The following is a 15,460-nucleotide window of genomic DNA, read 5'->3' on the forward strand; positions in this document are numbered from 1 at the left end:
ACTGAAATCCCTCAGGCTGTATGGGACCCGTCCACCATCATTATCTCCTCTTCTCAGTTTCACCTCTAATCTGCCCAGGAAGCTCCGTCAGCTGGCTGATAACCCGTCCTATCTTTTAATTGCTGCTCCTGACAGAGGTGACCTGTCGGAGGCTGGCAGACCGACTTCTGAAGCGCCTCATGATGGAAACGTTATTTCTCTCAAACTTGGAGATATAAGTTTCATCAGACTCATATTGATCATCAAACCCTCTTATTGCCTTCAGACCTGTGCAGGTATCACAGGTGGTTTCAGTCTTTCTGGGCCGACAGAAGCTCCTCCGTTCATCTGGGTGATTACTCCTGGTGTCCCTCAGGGTCCTGGTCTGGGCCCCACTTTCCTACACATTAAGTTTCTCCTGAGTCAATCCCCACCTCTACAACTTTATTATTAAATAAACTTGTTTTTGTTGCTTATTAGCGTAATTATTATATAGAGTTTCTGTTGTATTGCAGGGGTGTCAAACATATGGCCCGGGGGCTAAAACCGGCTCGCCAGATGGTCAAATCTGCAGGATGACTTTGGTAAATGTGGATATTAACTACAATTTTAATAAGGTGAGTAGGTTCAGGTGGTCAGGGTTACTACACACATTTAGAAATGTAATGAAATTTAGAATAACTTCTACAGCTCAGAAAGTTCCTCTGATCATGATGTGAATAGAAATGTGATACTTAATAAATATATATAGTTAAAAAAAAGGAATAAAAATTATTTTATAGTTAAGATTTTATAAAAAAAACGTATAAAATCTATAAGTCTATGGATGACTAAAACAAATTTAAATAAATAAAAAATGTAAATAAGATATATATATATATATATATATATATATATACATATGTGTGTGTGTGTGTGTGTACCTACACACATACAGTATATAGTAAAAAATACAGAATAAATTAAATGGATGACTAAAACAAATTAAAATAAATAAAAAATGTAAATAAGATTAATAAATGTGTAACTGATGTAAAATATTACTGAGACTTTCCTTATTTTCTCCATAAATTTCAGGTTGTTCATAATATTTTCTGGAAGGATAGCTCTTTAAATGTAAACATCTTGTCTTAACTGGACTAAAGCAAAGAGAAAATGTGGCCTTTTCATTATTTAAAGGTTATTATGATGTTATTTCTGTATAAAGATCAGATTTTACTGGATGTGGCCCCCGGGCTGAAAGGAGTTTCTCATCCACGTTGTGTTTTTTTTATTTTGTACAACTTGTGATGTTCTGAATCTGCTGTACAGATAAAATCAATTCAACATTAATTTTCATTCCCTAACAAAAGTCTGGATAAAATTAATGTGCAGAAATCAAACTTTGACGATCTATAATCTTCACTAATGGACACAGAGATGCTCCAGCGAGGAGCAGAGGAGTTGTTCATCTTCTGAGGCTTAAAGCAGCGTCTGAGACCTCCACCAGCCGGACAGGTCAGCTGATCCTGGACCAGCAGACGACTTCAGCGTGATGTCCGACATGAAAACAAACTTTTAGGTACTTCTAATGATCTCAGTGATGGCTGCCTCCCTGACGAGCAGAAGCTTTGTTTGCACAGCCGGCTGGAGAACGGACGAGGGATGATTATCAGTCCGGGCTTTGATGTCGGCTCAGATCCAGCAGCTCAGACTCTTTGAAGCTTTTTGGTTTTAACTGGAAAGATCTGACGCTCATTACCGGTTGGCTAATTCACCACACTCCTGATTCTGATGCTAATCATCTGTTCTCTTCTCGTTTCTCCAGAGATGTGAGACGTGTTCAGCCTTCCTCTGCATCACTGTCTGGCAAATCAAGAACCATTTCTATTTCCCTTCATTTACATTTTCTATCCTGTTTACTTTTTCTGATTAGAGATTTTTAGCTCTTTGTACACTGCATTGTCACAACTGTGACACAACTTTAATATACATCATCACAAAAAATAACCTTTGTTTTGTTTTGCATGCACAGCATCAGTGTTTGGGGTTTTTACATAAGAAACTTGATTATTTACATCTTTGTAAATGTGATTATGCAAATATTTGGTTTCTGTGTACAGTAGCAATAAATTCTCATCATTTCAGCTGTGTGCAAATAGTTTTTGCTCCTAAAAAAAACATTACTTCCAGAGAAAACCAGAGAATAGCAGCCCAGTTCATTTGGGAATTAGTAATCCCAGGAATGAGTAATCTAGGAATGAGTAAGGTAATTCTAGGAATTAGTCAGGAGGATCCAGGGATAGCCCCCACATTCATCTTAGAAACACCATGAGGATCCAGAAAGAAGTGAAGTCCAACATAGCCTATGATAGGAAGAGTGAATCCTTCACTATAAACCTCCATCTCCATGGAAACCAGCAGGACCTTCATGATTCATTTTAAACAAAGGCAGAGTCATAGGAGAAACATTAGCAGAGTTTTTAGAGCTGGAATCAAACTTTTCACCACAAACAGCAAAAGTAAGACATGATTTCTGGTTCTGGCTGCTAGCTCCAGAGTTTCTGTCCCACAGTGATGAGACAGACATCTTTGTAACCAGCAGAGTCTCTGCTTTCATACGACTTCTTGTTTATGTGGTTTTCTTGAAGTGGAGAAATTAGCAGAAGCTCTAAAGTGGACAGAGCTGCTCTCATGGTTTTCTTACATTCCCATATAACTGCTTGAGGTTTCAACTGTGTTTGGTTTGGATGTGAATGCTTGGTAGAGTCTTTTAGTTGAGTTTCTCCCCATCATGTTGCTATGCTACATGTTAGTATTGCTGCTTCCTGGTGTGAGATACATCTTCTGGACTGCAGGATCTCATGCTGCCCCCTGTACTGGGGCGGTCTTGAAGCAAAGGTTAAAATCCTCATTACACAACGTCAACATCCTCCTTACAACAAACATTTTCTCTGCCATGTAGCTGCCAAAAAATAACAACAGTAAAGACTTTCTTCTAGTTTATTCTTTAATCCTGAAGTCCTTCCAAGCAGCATGTAAGCATGCTGCCAGTGCAGTCCACTCTTCATCAGACATTTCATATCTTCATGTTACAGCTCATTTTCTAAAAGAAGATCACCTCTCTCCTCAACATGCTGAAGGACGCCACCGAGGAGGCTGCTCAGGTGGATCCTTTGTAAAACTCTTCTTAAAAACTGTGTGACACATTATCTCTGACTGTACACTGAACTTAAAGCAGATCTGACAGAGACGGATGGTGTCTTTCCTCATGTCTCGTCCTCACCATCTCTGCTCGAACCGGGAAATTTTAACACATGAGGAGAGGATTCAGGGAAAGAGTCACAGATGCCTGGATCAGGAAAGGGACTTGAACCCTCGTCATCCTCTGGTGTCCTGCAGCGTGGTTCCTCCTCGTCCTCCCTACTCAATCTGCAGCCTGGCGGAGCCGACTCAGGACCTCCTCCGGACTGAGGGAGGATTCCACTCTGATAAGTTTGTCTTTGGATCTGGAACCCTGAGGGACAGAAGAGAAGTGGGAACATTCACACATTACAGCATTTATTCACAGGCTGCTGCTCAAGTTTTACTTAAATAAAAGCATATTGCCCATGTGACTGGAAACGATGCAGTGTGCATGGAAGGCCTGTAGGGGGCAGTGCAATGACACGCACTAAAGAGATTAATCTGGGAAATTAACAAGTTAATTTTTTTAATGCATCAATACATACACATAAATTATTACTCATGCCATATTAAAAACACGAATTTGGTATAATTTATGTGAGAGAAGCTGATTTTGGGCATGTAGGTGCCACCATATCCACCAAAAACCCCTTTATCCTCCTTATTCATGAAGATTCAGAATTTTTTCAAGCATCATCGGGTGTCCGGAAACAAAGCTTTTACAGGTGATATTTTAAAAATCTGAGTTTGGCTCCAACTTGGTGAGAGAAGCTGATTTTGAGAATATGGTACTTTTGTCACAGCTGATAATTCTCCATAAATCACTTTATCTTCCTTATTTATAAAGAATCTGCGTCTTTTCTGAAATGTTGCAAGAAAAAAGCAGGTTTTGCTTTAAAAAACTAAACTAACTTTAAAAGATTCAGCATCACCAACAAAAAACGGAGGTCGGCCATGTTGTTGTTCACGCGCAAAATCGCCATGTTTCCGTGGAAAGGATTGGTTCTCAAACCATTGTGGTTTTGTCCAACCAAAACTAGTTGCCATGGAAACAAGAGGCCAAAACTGCGTTCTACTGCCTCAGCTTTGTCGTGTGAACCTGGAAGACAAAACTCTGTCCCACGGTCTTTAAAATCATCTCCAGCACTTCTTCTGTAGCGGATCGTTTCTTCAGGGATGTTCTTTTATCCAAAACGTGGAGATATGGTTTGTCTGCGTTCATGCTGTGGGGTGGAGCCATAATTTATGTGCTGCTCTTTTAATTGTTTGCGGTCTTACTGTGTTTGATGGTCTAGAAAAGGTTTTAATGAGCTTTTAGCTGAGATTCTGGACTTCCAGTGGATACCACAGGCTTATATTTACAGAACAGACCTGACGCTACACCCTGTCAAACCAGATGTTAACCCCATCACCCGGTGTGGGCTTAGGAGGTTCAGGAATGTAAAATTCATGGGATTAAAGAACCTTGTCAAGAGATATGTGAGTCTTCTTCAGGTCCAGAACATCTGCCAGGTAGCGGATGAGCTCAGCGTTGGCTTCTCCGTCCGTAGGCGGAGCTGCGATGGAAACACCCACCGCCTCTACAGAAACATCTGGAAGAGCAGCAGAAAGTTGAAGTTGGGTTACGTTTGCCTGAACAACATCAGAGACGTGCACCCAGCGCAACGCGGACCTGTGATGCTGCTGTGCTTGGAGCCGGGCTTCGCGCGCACCGCTATGGTTACAGCCCCGTTTTTGTCTCGAGCCACCGGACCAGAACTTTGTGTCCCAGCTGCTCCGCCTCCAGCTGCCGCCGACTGTCCCTTCACCTGTTCAACAGCGCGGAGAGTTAGTGAGGTTCAGGTGAACAACCACTGTGCATCCGAGCCAACCTGCAGACCCAGTCTGACCCGGGATCTACTTTGTTCCAAGACTCCTGAAACAGTTCCCAGTGACATGGCCACGGGACAAAACTTAAAAAAAAAATTGATTACTTCATTACATTCAGTATCATGTCTTCTTCGAAATAGGACTAAACAAGCAGCATAAGTTTCTTCCTTCCAAATATGCATAAAAAATGAAAAGGCAACTAATCCCCATGGCAGTTTATGAGTCTGAATCGGGCTGTTCTACCTAATAAATCTACCTCAAATAGCTTAATTTCACTTTTGTGGGCGGACTTTTACTTGAGGACTGTTGACGTGGGATTTTTCACACCTTTAACTGTCCTACTAACTAACTACTAGCAGGTTATGTAGACACTGTGTGTTAACACTGAGTTGAGGGAAACTCTGGGTGATCTGTTCCAGAAAGAGTCTGTTACCATAGTAATTGAATATGTGATATTTATTTACAGCAAGTTCACTATTAAAAGGTTTCTACCTGTCTCCTCCACCTGAAGCAGCTGTCAGACATGGGTTGTCGTAGCAACGTGATTCCAGAGATTAATTAAGACACAATGGTTTAAGTAGGGAGGATTTTCAGAACTCTAGCAGATGATCTATTATTTGCCGATCAAAATCTTGTGAAATGCTACCATTTTATAGTTATTCAGATTATTCAGCCATACACATCCAACATCACATAAAATGGGACATTTCTTTATAACATCAGTAACGCAGAACACTTTGGAAAGACGGCGGTGTGTCGTGTTAGGGGGGAAAGTCCTCACTCAAGTCTGAAATCATAATTCCATAAATAATCCAGTCTAGAGATCTACTCTTAGTTCCTCTGTCAGCAGCTTGATCCGGAACCGAGCCCAGAGTTTCTCTTTTAGACTTAGAACTTGCTTTCTTGAACGGCCCCTGGTTACGTGTTTCTATCACAAGATCTGGCAACACGCAATAAGAGAATCATAAACACAAACGGACTATAGTCCAATAAAATAAAATAAAATAAAGTAGGATGTGTATTTGTTAATCTGTAAATACGTACCACCTTCTCCTTTTTAGGCATTTGTCTGTTTCTGGAGTACCGTCTTCGTTGGTGGGTGGTTAAAAAACCTGCAACACCTGACCGGTGAAACATCTATCGCATGTCTTTTACCATGCTAGCAGTTAGCTCAAACGTAAACATTACAACTTCCGCTTTTCAAAACATTGTTTCCTTTCTTCTTCAAAATAAAAGCTTGTATATGAAAGGAAACTTTGATGCAGGGACCCAGACCAGGTGAAAAGTGACACAGTTACATGAGACTTTTTTAGAGATCGGTCTAAATTTAGAAAAATAATTAAATAATTACAACTTAAGGTGGTTTTCTAAATCACAGGTTTTTATCTGAATATCTTCACCATCATTGGCTTTTGAACTTTACACAGTCATCACATCTGGTGGTTTTATCATTTTTACATCATCTTCATAAAATATAAACACATTTTGGACACTATAGTATTCTCATCATGTAGACAGTTGGTGAAATGATGTTGGAAGCTGCATTATGATTTAGAACAGGGCTGGGCATCTCTGGTACCTGAGAGATGCTGTCCTTATAAAGATATTTGATTTTGAAAATAGTCAGTCTTGTTATTATTACTTAATTCAATGCATTAACTAGAAAAAGTAAAGTTCTTAGGGAGTACCATGAATCAGAAATGTGTCCAGGTTGCATGTTATAAGATGCAGAGAAGAAGTTCATAAACAGCGGACATTATACAAAACATGACTCGTGCCTTTGCAGACATAGCCAAATGGTTTATTGCATACATAATTAAATTTTCAGTACAACTGTAACATTAAGATAAATCAGTATTAGCAAAGCTTAACATCCTGTTTCAGATGGTTTCTACACAGCAGCAGCAGCAGGTCCGTAATCATGTCCAGATGATCACTGAGGATGTGGGACAAGGCGAGCTCATGGAGGCTGTGAAGTTATTCAGTCCACACTCAATCATCTGCAGCTGATTCAACTGAAAGGATCTTGTCAACGCTGACATTAAGTAGCTTCTTTTTATTGTGTGTTAGGCTATTAGTAAGTTAAACTAATCCAGTATATGTTGCATTCTCATAAAAATCCAAGGTCCACATGTGAACTGTATTTAATGATCTCTTTACTGACCTATTAGCAGTGTTTTTACACACTAGTCACTGTCGGACGTCTGCCTAAAAACGTGGCAACCCAATAACACAAATGGTCTCAGTTGGCCCTCTACTGGATACATAGGTCCTGCAATACCATAACCAAGTATTACTAGTAAATTCTACAGGGAATATCACCATAACTCATATCATTAAGTGGGTATTCCATTAACAAATTATTAACTGCGATACCACATCTCCTCCCCCTTAATTTGACAACTTATACTTGTCAAAAAATATAAAACATTTATGTGTTGAGTAATACCTAAACATTAACAATGGACAGTAGAACCATTACCAGTAGAACCAGTAGAACTGTCCTTCGCTTTATAACCTGAGATGGCACACCCTTCCCGTGAGATCCAGAGTGCATTGTTGCTCTTTTCCTGGGAGGATCTCACTCTTATCTAACAAAGTCCTTGAGATGCACAAGTGACCGTCTCTCTCTGTCTCTGGGAACATCGCACAACTGGTGCAACTGGTGATTCTGGGCAAGCTTGTGTACAGGGAGCAGGATGCGGCTCCTGTGGTTCATCTGATGTAGGTTGGGGTGTTGTTTCCATCCAAGCATCCTACGGAGCCCACCTCCCTGTCCAGGGGCAGCTTCAGCTCTGTGTCGGGTGTGCTGGGAACCTGGTCTGTCAATCAGGCTCTGACCTGATCCACATGCTGCTTCATGGTTTGACCACTTCCGATGGTGACGGTATACGACACTGGACCTGATGAGCTTCAAAATAATAGTTGGTATCCACCTGGGACCATAGGAGAAGTTTCTGATGAATACATGTCCCCTGGTGCAAATTTTTTCAGTCCTTTTGTTGTGTCATGATTCTCTTTCTGTTTCAGATGTTTTTGCTGCACTTTTGTTTTCACATCAGGCATGAGCAGGTCAAAAGCTGATCAAAGCCTCCGTGACATCATAATTTCTGCAGGTGACAAGCCTGTTGTTGCATGTGGTGTGATTCGATAACTGAACAGGAACCTGGACAGTCTGGTTTGCAGTGTGTCCCCTTTAACTTTCTTCATCCCCTCTGTAAAAGTCTGTACCGCCCTCTCCGCTAGACCGCTGGAGGATCAATGCCATTTAGCTTCATAAATGTCTTAAATTAAGCACTTGTGAAACATGTTCCATTGTCTGATACCAACATCATGGGAAGACCAAACACACTGAAACTCTGTTGCAGCCTCTCAATGGTAGCTTGTGATGTAGCTGATTTCACAGGATAAATGTCCATCCACTTGGAATGATCATCCACAATGAGCAAAAACATTTCACCAAGGAAAGGCCCCGCATAGGTCACGTGGATCCTGGACCACAGTGACTCTGGCCATTCCCAAGGGTGTAATGGTGCTGTGGGTGGCAACTTGTGGTATTTTTGACATTCTTCACGCGACTGCACTTCCCATTCAATATTCTCATCAATATTCTCATCCATACTAAGGCCATATGACCTTGCCAGGCCTCTTTGACCTGCCCATATGAGTCTGGTGCAGAAGCTTCAGTATTTTGTCTCTGCCTTTGGTGGGGATGATCATTCTGGCTCCCCAGAGCACCCACCCATCCCTTACACTAAGTTCCATCTTTCTCTGTTGATATGGCTTAAAACAGGCATCTGTCTGTGCAGATCAGCCCTTTAAAGTGCACTCATTGACTTGGGACAAGATGATATCTTTAGCTGTCCAGCGTTTGATTTGTGCGGTGTCAACTAACGTGTCGTCCTGTATATCCGTTCTCAATACTTGTTCAGTCATCTCCTTTTCAGGTGCTGTTTCTGGCACAGGCAATCTGCTGAGTGCATCTGCATGGTGTTTGCCTGGGTTGTACAATATGTTGTACTCATAGTGCTCAACGTCACAGCCCATGTTTGTGCTCTCGGTGAGCCCATCTGAGGTATAGGCTTCTTCATGTTGAAAAGAGAAATCAATGGCCTATGGTCTGTATAGATAGTGAAAACCCAGCCATACAAGTACTTGTGGAACTTCTTGAGGCCAAACATTACAGCTAAGCCTTCTTTGTCCAGTTGAGAGTACCTCTTTCCAGCAGGTGAGAGTGTGCGTGACATGAACACCAGCGGTTTCATACTGCCATTGTCCATCCTGTGTGATAGTACAGCTCCCACATCGTATGGTTCATGGTGTGTAATGATCTCTTTACTGAACCATTAGCAGCATTTTTACACATGAGTCACTGTTGGACTTCTTCTGCCTAAAAACGTGGCAACCCCGTAACATAAGTGGTCTCAGTCGGCCCTCTACTGGACACAAAGGTACTGCAACACCATAACCAAGTATTACTAATAAACTCCACAGGGAATATCACCATAACCCATCAATAAGTAGGTATCCCATTAACAAATTAAATACATACCACAGTATCCATTTTGCATTTGTGAGGTCTGTCCTTTTAGCAGAGAGAGAGAAAAGATGAGAAAGGGAAGGTTAAGGTGAAGTTTGTTCTGAAGGTAGTGAGGAGGATGAGGAGAGGACAGAAGAGGAAGGGTAAACAAAAAAAATAAAAATAAAAATAAATAGAGTGTAGTCTGGCCACTTCTATTGTATTGACAATTAAGCATTTTCTCAATATAGAGGTTAAGCTCAACCATATTATCTGTTCTTATACCATGGAAAAATGTGTGTGAAAGATACTAATTAAGCGACCATTAGGCCCAGAATTTTGTAATTTGCCCCAGTGAGTAGAACTTCACCTACAGAGACACTTAGACTGAAACTGGTTAAGAAACAGATTCCCTGTTAATAAAGCTTTTTTAAAAGAACCATCAGACAGTTTGATAGACAGGACAGATGGTCAAAGGAGCTGAGTCTCTACCTCCACAATTTGGATAAGGATTGAATAAAGGGTAGAGTTTCTCAGCCAACCAGCAGCCAGTGAAGGTTAGAGCCAGAGTCCAGAAACCATCCTGTGGACTCTGTGTGATTCTTCCCTTCCTGCTGATGAACTCTTTGTCCACTCCTACATCCCACTCTGTCTTTCTGTTAACTTCAAAGTAAAATCTGTATTAAGAGAAACTCTCAAACATTAACACACTCACAAAATCTCTGGGTTATCTATAAGATTCTTCCTCACATCACCATGATGGACCTGTTTTCTATCATCAGACAGGATGAGGCGAGGATGTGCTGCATCCTGCTAGACCTTCTTCACCTAACTCAGGGGTGTCCAAAGTCGGTCCTCGAGGGCCGCTGTCCTGCAGGTTTTCAATGTTTCCCGCTTCACCACACCTGACTCAAATTAAATAGATCCAACAGCCTATTAGGTTTTCCACAATGACTCATTCGAGTCAGGTAGTTTTGGAGCAGGGACACATCGAAAACCTGCAGGATTGTGGCCCTCCAGGACTGGAGCTGGACACCCCTGACCTAACTCATCTCTTTCATATGTATTTCTACCAGCTGATCCACAGCTCCCACCACAGTCCCCTCACACGATTGTGAACAGACTCTGATCTCTGTTCAGTCTTTGACGCTGTTCAGGGACTTGAAGCTTTGGAGGAGGTGGAGGTGGTCTTCAGAGCATGAGAGCTGCTCCACCTCAGAGCTCCTCTTCATCTCAGAGATTTCCTGCTCCAGATCTTTGATGAAGGCTTCAGCCCGTTTCTCTGTAATTTTCTGGTTGTCTTGGATCTCCCACATGACCTCCTCCAGGCCTCTCTGAGCAGACTATCAGAGGGGTGAAGACCTGAACACCTTCTGCTGTCTCTCTGTCTGCAGCATCTTTACTGATCTTTACAGACTTTGAGCCCCTGAATCTTCAGTTGTCTCTTCTGGGTCATCTGCTGAATTTCAGCCTCTGTCTTCCCCAGCTCTGCCTTTTTTCCATCATATTCTTCACTCAGAGGAAGAAGCTCATGAATCTTGTGGTCTAAAAAAAAAAAAAAAAAAAAAAAGCAAAGCAGAGTGAACAGCTCCAGAGATTTATCAGTCTTCCTACACATCCTGTCCTCTGGCTTCTCCACAGGCTCCATCAGCTGATGTCTTTTCAGTCATGAAGATGTCAGATGAAGCTCCAGGTGAGTCTGACGGTAGGAGGGCAAACACACCATGCAGGACTTCAGTTTGGTTCCAGTGCAGACACAGGGAACTTCTCCTGGTTTGGCAGCTCGTTGCTCTGAGTTGCTGCTGCTGGCTTCCTGCAGACTCATGTCTGAACTGAGCAACCAGTGTCATAACAGTGTCTAACACAAAAACGGGCTCAGAGAGCAGACAGACTGCACTTGCAACACAAATGTGAATTTATTGTAGGAAGCTGGCAGGTACGGCGGCACAGAGGGAGGAGCAGCTCACTGGTTCACTCAGTTCTGCCCAAAGGGAGTCAAAGTTAGATTCATTCCAGAAATGAGCCACAGTAGTCTGAAAATTGCTATATGGAACTGGTCTTGAGTTCTTAAAGATCCAAAGGCAAAAGAATGTAACCAACTAGCAGGTGGAGAATAGGCAGCTGAGCAGACAGATCTGGCTGGAGGCTCCCAGGCGATACAGAGCAGAAACTTCAGGAGGCAGCAGCAATGATCTTGAAGGGAACTGCTGCAGCGTGCAGCCAGATAAACTTAACAGCTGGTCGCCAGATGCAGGGCAGGTGTCCTCAGGACCTGGATTGAGAAACACTTTACGCCAACACATCTGATTTAGATGAGCGTCACGTTATTTGCAAGCCTGTTAATATTCATTCCATTCAGGTGTGAGAAAGTAGGGTTACACCTAAAACCCAACATGCAGGGCAGTGGGTCTTGAGGACTAGGCTTAACACTGTTAAACTGAAGCAGTTTGTACTTAATTGCACCTTCTGTAACAATACAACTCACTGTACTCATGAGTCAGTTGAGATCAGATGGTCAGAAATGGATTGGCTATCAGGAACCTGAAACTGCTTGTGTTGCACCCACCTGGAAGTTCACTTCCAGCTGATGCTGACAGAGCAAATTGCAGTTAAAGAACCATGGCTGATTCCAAATAGCCACTGCCTAGTTCACTAGCATGATGTGGCAGCCTAGAAGGAAACCCTGTACAGCAGTTTTCAGATTCAAAATGCTGCCGGGCTGCAACAGCCCGAGAAATCCACATAATGTCACTGTCATGCAGCATTTCACGGTCAAAAATTTATGCAAGGGTGGGGGAATTACTGACTGCCATAAACTCAGACAAGGACCGAGAGCTGCATAAAAGCCTTTTATTTGTTCATATCAGCAGGAAGCAACAGCACCTCTGCAGCATGGAGACCTGCAGCAAAGACCAGTCAGTCAACTGGCAGCAGCTACAGAGAGAACACAGACTGAGTGAAGGGAGCCTCACCAGAAACCTCTTCAGAAGCCTTTGTGGACCTGGCCTTTGCCGTGGTGTGGGAATATTGGCTCGTAGGCCTTAGCTGGTTCTGTTGGGATGTAGACGAACTGGTGGAACCTCAAGTTACTCTTCCTGTACTGGGAGCGAGATTTGTGAGCGTAGACTTGATCCTCGGCAGACACGGGAGTGATGTCGGGCTCCTGGTCGCCACCATCAGATGAACTCCAGCCCCCCTGTGCAGACTGATGGCCGCCAGGAAATCCAGACTGGCCGCTCTGCTGAGCCCCAGAACTGAAGCCAGAATATCCTGAAGTACCAGAACCAGACTGTCCAGCAGGTTTATCGTATGGATCTTGAGAGCCTCCAGAGGGTGGAGCAGGGTACCACACAGGTCCTCCTGTGGAAAACAAGTTCAGTAGGAATCAGCATCCAGTCACAGCTTCAGCTGCTCGTTCCAGTCATTTATCATCTTACCTGATTCTTGAGGAAAACAGGTGATGCTTCCAACCAGCAACAGAGAAATCCACAATACCCTGCAGACACATCATGGAGGTTACAAGACATTCCAGACCAGTAGGTCCATCATTCAACCCCCACCACCTCCACCCAACATGCACCAGCCTGAGGAGCTTCACTGCACAGTAATGCTGTGACTGATGCAGGTTGTTTCTCCTCTCTGAAACACTGAAGGTAGCCCAGGATCAGAACCACCTTTTAGAATCTCTGTAGGAGACTGGAAGGTCCTTACCTCATTCTGCTGCAGTTAAAGCTGACCTGGAACCTGCTGCTGACAGACAACACAAAGCTCAGAGCACTCTGACTTCAAGCTGCAGCAGCTGCTTTTATATGATCCTCAGTGCAGAGGGAGCTGATTGGAGCTGATTGCTCAGTGATAACAGCTGCTGGATGATGCAGGGACACATGTTGGTTGCTCTCCAGGTGATCTAATTTGCTCTGTCTCTGTTATACTGGCTGAACTCACTCTTGATTTGATTTCATGAAATCAGGAAAATGTCAGTTACCATGGTGATTTATTCTGTGTAGGTAGTCTGCTCTAGACCAGGGGGTTATTCCAGAAAGGAAGGTTAACAAATCGTGTGGTAAAGCCTGTGCTCCAGGTTTCTAAATCCTCTGACATCTTAACCTGTTTTGTTGGTTCCAAAACACGGGCTATGAAGTAGCTATCACAACCCTGTGTTCGTTAAGCCAAATACATGAAAGGCATCACACATTGAGCCCTGAATCACCATGAAAATAGCCAACAAAGGAAACAGCTGCATCCTGCACCGCCTGCTGTGATGCTTGGTGGAGGATTTCCAGCAAAGTCAACACATTAGAGGATTCTACACCTGGCATATGTTATCTAATTACTGCTATAAAATTATTATATTATATTATATTATATTATAAGTGGATGTAACCCTTCCTGGGTCCAAGTGAAAGCAAACTATAAAACCATTTTTCAGGCTGGTTAGAATTTCTCATCTGCACCTTAGAAAAAGTTCCTCTGGTGGCCAATAATTTCAGTTTTGTTGAAGTTTCACTGCAAAGGGGTATATCTATTTTACAGCCAATAAAAGGACATCGGAGGGATGGAAGATGGGTTTGGGGCGGCCACAACAACCCCTCTTCCCTGTGGAGAAGCTTGTGATGAGCATCAACTGGGGCCACCCGATGATGAGGGGCATCCTGGGGATTACATCATCAGAACTGGGTCCAGATGACTGCAAAGTAACTATAAAGTCCACCTACAGCACCAGATCATAAAAGCGGACCTGGAAATGGAATATTTAAAACTGAAGATGATCCATGAAGACATGGACCAACATGTCAGACAACAATGATGTTGCATAACCAAGTGTTTCTCTTTTCAGGCGATGACGCATGAAATGAAGAAGTTGCCAGACAATAATTGAAATAAAAAATATAAATAATGGAGTTGTCCGTTCATTTCTTTAAATCAAAGTTGCTGACAGATTGGATCATGCTATGGCGACCTTCATGGTTAATATAAGTTGGTCAGTCTGAACAAAACCTGCTCCCTACCAGGCTGTTCACAGTTTCTGTATTAATGTACCTAGATTAGCCATTTTTGAACAGAAAACTACTTTTAGTCTAGGTTAACATAGCCAACTAAACTAGTAAACCCACTTTTTGAAATGCCCCCCTGCTGCCAGAAAGGTTAGTGTTTGTGTTTAAGACAAACCTGCCATGCTCCATAACCCTGCTAACCTGTTTGGATTTTGTATACTTCATCTTTGCTGTCATGAATGTTGAACCCCTGCTGGGTTACATGTATAAAAGGTAAAGTGCAAACACAGAAAACAACAGATAATCCAGCAAAATGAAAAGGATTTCATTTCTTACATAAATCATAACCAGATTTTTGAACGATCGAAAAGCCGATCAAGAACCAACCAGCCACTGGTATCTGTGTTTGACTGATGGAGCCTTTCAATATATTACTGAATGCGCTCTACTCAGAGTTGCCTATATAACTGTGGGATGCTATAAATTTTAATATAAATAATTAATTATTTATATCTGTCCACTATTGTCTGATTCTTTGTTACTTATTACATGTTTGAAATAAACTAACTAATCAGTTCAGAGTTAATCCAGTTTAGATTTAAACCCAGTTTTTTAAACTTCCTTTCTGAATCAGATCACCTGGAGAGCAACCAACATGTGTCCCTGCATCATCCAGCAGCTGTTATCACTGAGCAATCAGCTCCAATCAGCTCCCTCTGCAATGAGGATCATATAAAAGCAGCTGCTGCAGCTTGAAGTCAGAGTGCTCTGAGCTTTGTGTTGTCTGTCAGCAGGTTCCAGGTCAGCTTTAACTGCAGCAGAATGAGGTGAGGACCTTCCAGTCTCCTACAGAGCTTCTAAAAGGTGGCCCTGGGCTGCCTCCAGTGTTTCAGAGAGGAGAAACAACCTGCATCAGTCACAGCATTACTGTGCA

General features: G+C 42.6%; 2 protein-coding genes across 2 annotated transcripts in view; both read right to left on the minus strand.

The window, feature by feature from the left end:
• Positions 1-15,460, minus strand: part of LOC121647505 (NACHT, LRR and PYD domains-containing protein 12-like) — a gene marked incomplete at its 3' end in the record, with an annotated part of 791,953 nt that overhangs the window by 218,803 nt on the left and 557,690 nt on the right. The window lies entirely within an intron of this gene.
• On the minus strand, positions 2,955-6,298 carry c10h15orf40 (chromosome 10 C15orf40 homolog). The gene is made up of 4 exons (XM_041996147.1): positions 6,058-6,298; positions 4,817-4,952; positions 4,609-4,736; positions 2,955-3,475 (listed from the first exon to the last, which is right to left on the minus strand). The coding sequence occupies exons 1-4, from the start codon at positions 6,148-6,150 to the stop codon at positions 3,386-3,388; spliced, it is 447 nt and encodes a 148-aa protein (XP_041852081.1). The 5' UTR covers positions 6,151-6,298; the 3' UTR covers positions 2,955-3,385.

The sequence above is a fragment of the Melanotaenia boesemani genome, chromosome 10, assembly GCF_017639745.1.
Source record: "Melanotaenia boesemani isolate fMelBoe1 chromosome 10, fMelBoe1.pri, whole genome shotgun sequence".
Taxonomy (NCBI): domain Eukaryota; kingdom Metazoa; phylum Chordata; class Actinopteri; order Atheriniformes; family Melanotaeniidae; genus Melanotaenia; species Melanotaenia boesemani.

Excerpts from the sequence above, each read along its gene's own strand:
- c10h15orf40 (XM_041996147.1), bottom strand. The coding sequence starts at position 6,150 with ATGTTTCACCGGTCAGGTGTTGCAGGTTTTTTAACCACCCACCAACGA. Across the intron at positions 4,953-6,057 it reads TGCCTAAAAAGGAGAAGGTG|GTGAAGGGACAGTCGGCGGC; the intron begins GTACGTATTTAC and ends GCTGTTGAACAG. Across the intron at positions 3,476-4,608 it reads CTCACATATCTCTTGACAAG|GGTTCCAGATCCAAAGACAA; the intron begins GTTCTTTAATCC and ends TCTGTCCCTCAG.